Source organism: Aplysia californica, unplaced genomic scaffold (genome assembly GCF_000002075.1).
Source record: "Aplysia californica isolate F4 #8 unplaced genomic scaffold, AplCal3.0 scaffold00702, whole genome shotgun sequence".
NCBI classification, from domain to species: Eukaryota; Metazoa; Mollusca; class Gastropoda; order Aplysiida; family Aplysiidae; genus Aplysia; species Aplysia californica.
Genome location: NW_004797972.1, coordinates 49,923 through 54,922, shown reverse-complemented (window position 1 = coordinate 54,922; position 5,000 = coordinate 49,923). Strand labels below are relative to the sequence as shown.

The 5,000-nt window shown below is 40.1% G+C and overlaps 1 protein-coding gene across 1 annotated transcript in view; it reads left to right on the top strand.

Annotated features, from left to right (window-relative positions):
• Nucleotides 1-801: 801 nt before the first annotated feature.
• Nucleotides 802-5,000, top strand: part of LOC101854670 (endonuclease III-like protein 1) — a gene marked incomplete in the record, with an annotated part of 8,754 nt that continues 4,555 nt past the window's right edge. Inside the window, 3 exon segments of the mRNA XM_013088205.2 lie at nt 802-1,622; nt 3,184-3,354; nt 3,965-4,075. Coding sequence (XP_012943659.1) covers nt 936-1,622; nt 3,184-3,354; nt 3,965-4,075 — 969 coding nt within the window.

Here is a 5,000-nt window from a genome sequence, read left to right as displayed (position 1 = left end):
CGTCAAGGGGAGATGCAGTTTTCTATGGTAGGCCAGCTCCGCAGCTCTTTCAGTTGTGATGTTAAGTTTTCTTAAGGTTTCCTTGACACCCTCGATCCACCTTTTGCGTGGCCTTCCTCTTCCTTTATAGCCTGAGTGCTTGGTGTTGTAGGCTCTCAAGGCTGGTTGGTCAGGTGACATGCGAAAAAAAATCAAAGGAGAAAACACCTGGAAGAATACTAGCATAAATTACATGTACATCTCTGCCTGTTAGCTGGTGATATAACAGTCATTTAAAACTTAAACACTCTGTCTGCGTGTCTCTTCCTCTGATGACACCCCTCCCCCCAACACACACATCTCCTCTCTCTCTCTCTCTCTCTCTCTCTCTCTCTCTCTCTCTCTCTCTCTCTCTTTTTTTTTCTCTCTCTCCCTCTCTCTATGGAGAGAGAGGGGGGGGTAACTAAAGTCGCTCCGCACGCGCACGTACAAAAAACCACTTACACTTACACACAGATAATATACACACGAACAGGAGCGGAGGGAACGAGAGAGAGAGAGAGAGAGAGAGAGAGAGAGAGAGAGAGAGAGAGAGGGGGGGGGGACACACACACACACACACACACACACACACACACACACACACACACACACACACACACACACACACACACACACACACACGCACGCCCGCACTTCGTATTTGATCAACGGGTGTTTCCGTTGTTCGTAATTATTATAAAGTTCAAGACCAAGAGAGACGTTAATTTTAGGTCTATGGGTATTTCCGATACCACGAACCCAGTGTGGTTTCCGGTTGACGAGAGTTACACAAACAAACGGAATTTGGCGCAGCTGTCCAATGTTGTGGGACTACACGCCAGACTTGGCCCGACTTACTCTTTTCTACAGAGGCCTTGGCTATTGACTTCTGAGCAGCATATAAAATCAAATTAATGAGATTCGGGAGATCTGTAGCCTATTGTTTGTTTAATGTGCATAACTTCAGAATAAATATTTTCAGCAGAGCAGACATGGCATCGTCGAAATATTTCACTCGAGCACAGCTTCAACAGCGAAGCGATGATGATGAGACCAACGGCGACAGTAAGCGCAAAACCAAAGCCAGAGTTAAAGTTAAAGAAGAAAATATTTCCAAAGTCAAAGCAAGTGAAACCATAAGTGGAAAACTGGGTTGTACCATGAAAAGCCTGGCTAGAGGTAAACAAGAATTTTCACATGCGCCTGCTTTGGACTTGGTGGATCGTGCCTCTGTGAGTTCTCCAACTCCAACGGCCAGAAAAAGACCAAGGCGGCACATTAAAATTGAGACTGAGAGTGACAGAACTGATGCTTCTGATGTCTGTGTGTCTAAAAATCAAAATGTTAAAGTAAAGCAAGAAGTTTCATCTGTTGGAGATCTAGATCTGCTGTCACTACACATCAAAGCTGAGAAACCTAATCAGGAGTATTCTTCCGATTCTGTGAACAATGCCATTACAGATCATGAAGTCAAAGCGGAATGGCAACCTCCGAGATGGCGTGAACAGCTTGCTAATATTATTGAGATGCGAAAATTCAGAGATGCACCTGTTGACTCCATGGGTTGCGATGTTATCAGTGATGTGTTGGCATCGCCAAAGGTGACCAATTTTTCTCATTCATTAAAAAACTCGTCTCTATATATCACTAGAGTCTAGATCTAGATCTCGATATATATATATACATATATATCTAGATATCTAGATTGAGATCTATGCGTGCTTTTGGTTTGATAATATAAATCATCGTAGTAATGGAGCTATAAATTTGCTCACAGTAGATCTTACTCAAGATTGTTGTCAATGACACTGTTGGTAGAGGGGGAATCTTTACATAGTAGAGTCTAGACTATTAAATCAGTATGACCGAGACTAATGATGACACCTTTAAAAAATGTCTTCAAGTTTTTTTAGATACTTTTTTCAAACACACTGCCATCTTTGAAAGATGGACATTTTCATTTTAATCATAAAGAATGTACGTGATCAATCCCTTTATCAAGGCTATTTTTTATTTTTTTTGTTACTGTTTGAAATTAAGTGGGGAAGAACTTTGATTCAACCTGAAAAAATTTAGAATCTGATGCTTTTCATTAAAATTTGAAGGACAAAAAAGGCCCTGTTTGCATGGCATGGTCTTGATTTGTCAGAATTTGGAATTTAAATACAATGCATTTCAGTCTGCTTGCAGTAAATTTTCTGGAACAAAATCATTTTTGTCAAAAGTACTTTAAAGTTTAATTTTTAAAGGTTCGCTATAAAATTAAGGGGAAATAAATGAGGAGTCCCTCATATCATAAATTGTTTTCATGGATAGTGCCCCCTGCAATTTATTCTGTCCTGTGTGCTCCGTCTTTGGTATGTAAATTTTAAATAGAAAAGTACTTTTTTTAAAACATTTTTTTGGTTGGTGTGTGTGTGGGGGGGGGGGGGGGGACGAGGAGGAGGTAGAATTAGGTAGAAAGTGAGGCTGTGGCCAGAAGGCGGAGGGGCCACTGCCTTTACAGAAGTTACAAGTCACAATATTATAAATATCAGATTATAAACAGAAATCTATAATTCACCATGTTATAACGTTCTTGACTTTAATTGTAATGCAAAAAGTTCAGGACCAAGGCCACAGTTATTTTTTTGCAGATTTCATGTCATTCAAATTCAGTTGTTGCTTTTTTGTTGTTGTTGTGTTTGTTTTTGTTTTTTTCTACCCCCTAAGATTAGGTACAGATTTCTTCTATTGTTTTCTTGTGTGTTTTAATATTAATAATAATAGATAGCTATATTATTACCCCAGCAGACCATAGTACACTCCGAAACATTCTCAGCTTCCTGGGAAGCATACAGTGCGAGCAGCCGATTTTAAAGCGCTCAAACACTAACAAACTGACAAGATCTTTCGCTGTCTATAGCCGGGTACCCATTCCCACCTGGGTGAAGTGAGGAAAATTCGTGTAAAGTGCCTTTCCCAAGGACACAACGTCGGGCCCTTGACGGGATTCGAACCCACGACCTTACGGTTGCGAGTCCAAGAGCTTAACCACTAGGCCACAGACGCCACGATATTGTGGTTCTACTTTTCATATTTTTTCCCACATTCTTTCAAGTTGTACTTTTGTGTAAATTATTTGTATCTGATCAAGCTTTTCTCTCTCTCTCTCTGCTCCAGGACTACAGGTATCAGGTTCTGGTGTCATTGATGCTGTCCAGCCAGACCAAAGACCAGGTGACCTCAGCCGCCATGTTCAAGCTACGAGAACACGGGTGCACCGTATCCAACATCCTTGCTACGTCGGATGCTGATCTCGGTTCTCTGATTTATCCAGTAGGATTTTGGCAAGTATGTTGCTTGATTTATGTGCTAGTATTAAAGATGTGGTTGCTGTGTGTGGCATTCCCAGAGCAAATCCAGGCTGTCTTTTTCTTAGTGTCAGTTCCTCGCTTTTCCTTTCTGCTTGATAGCCATTGTGCTTCATTTGGCACCATGGTTCTAATTTTGACACTCCCCTTTTCTTTTCCTGAAAAAAAATAAAAATAACCTAAGCGCTTGTGGACTAAGACTGATGATATTTTCCAACAGTGCTATCTTTAGCAAGATACCAGTGCATAGATGCAAAACTCATAAGAGCTGTTTCATGTGATATCAAAGGGAAGTGGTTGTTCCTACATAGGTGATTGTCTTTGGCAGGAGGTCGATTGAGCAAGTTTGACTCCATACTGTAGACCTTGAATTATATATATATGGCAAACACTCATGGTACTAGTATCAACATATTGAGGTTATATTTTTGCATAGGAATGTCTATTTCTAGTTATTAGCATCTTAATTGAATTTTGATTCAGTCTCCAATACAAAAGGCTGTCTTTGTCATTGTTTGTGTTTTGCATGTTGTCTACATATGCCGATGAAAATGATACAAAAGCAATTTATTTTTCTTTCTCTTCCTCAGAAAAAAATTGGATACATCAAAAGAACTTCAGAAATTTTGTCAGCCAAGTATGACGGAGACATCCCAAACACCATAAAAGATTTGTGTAGCTTGCCTGGTGTTGGCCCGAAAGTGAGTTCTCCTGGCTATCTTTTCAAAAAGGAAAAAATTACTCCTTGGGGCTTAGGCTCCCGTACCCTTAGTCTGTCTACTCTTTCATCATGCAATAGTCAGACATACTGTACTGTACTTCTTTCTTTACCCAGTGTGGTATTTTTAAAGAGAATTGTGTGTTATCTGTAGCCTAGGGTTTAGGCTGCAAGCAAGATTATTTGCCACAAAGGTACGGGATCAGTTCACCATGGTGTCTGTACGTTGGGTGCTTGGAAAAGACACAAGCAGGAAAATTGTCCTCTTTTCATTCAGGTGGGAAAGGGTACTCTCCAAAGACAGTGACAGATCTTGTTAGTATTTTTGTTTTGGAGCATCTGGTCAATGGTGTTTTCTGCTGTTGCCTCTGACGGCTGAAAGTTGTTTTTTTTCTTTTGTAAAGTAGGTAGAATTAGGTAGAAAGTGAGGCTGTGGCCAGAAGGCGGAGGGGCCACTGCCTTTACAGAAGTTACAAGTCACAATATTATAAATATCAGATTATAAACAGAAATCTATAATTCACCATGTTATAACGTTCTTGACTTTAATTGTAATGCAAAAAGTTCAGGACCAAGGCCACAGTTATTTTTTTGCAGATTTCATGTCATTCAAATTCAGTTGTTGCTTTTTTGTTGTTGTTGTGTTTGTTTTTGTTTTTTTCTACCCCCTAAGATTAGGTACAGATTTCTTCTATTGTTTTCTTGTGTGTTTTAATATTAATAATAATAGATAGCTATATTATTACCCCAGCAGACCATAGTACACTCCGAAACATTCTCAGCTTCCTGGGAAGCATACAGTGCGAGCAGCCGATTTTAAAGCGCTCAAACACTAACAAACTGACAAGATCTTTCGCTGTCTATAGCCGGGTACCCATTCCCACCTGGGTGAAGTGAGGAAAATTCGT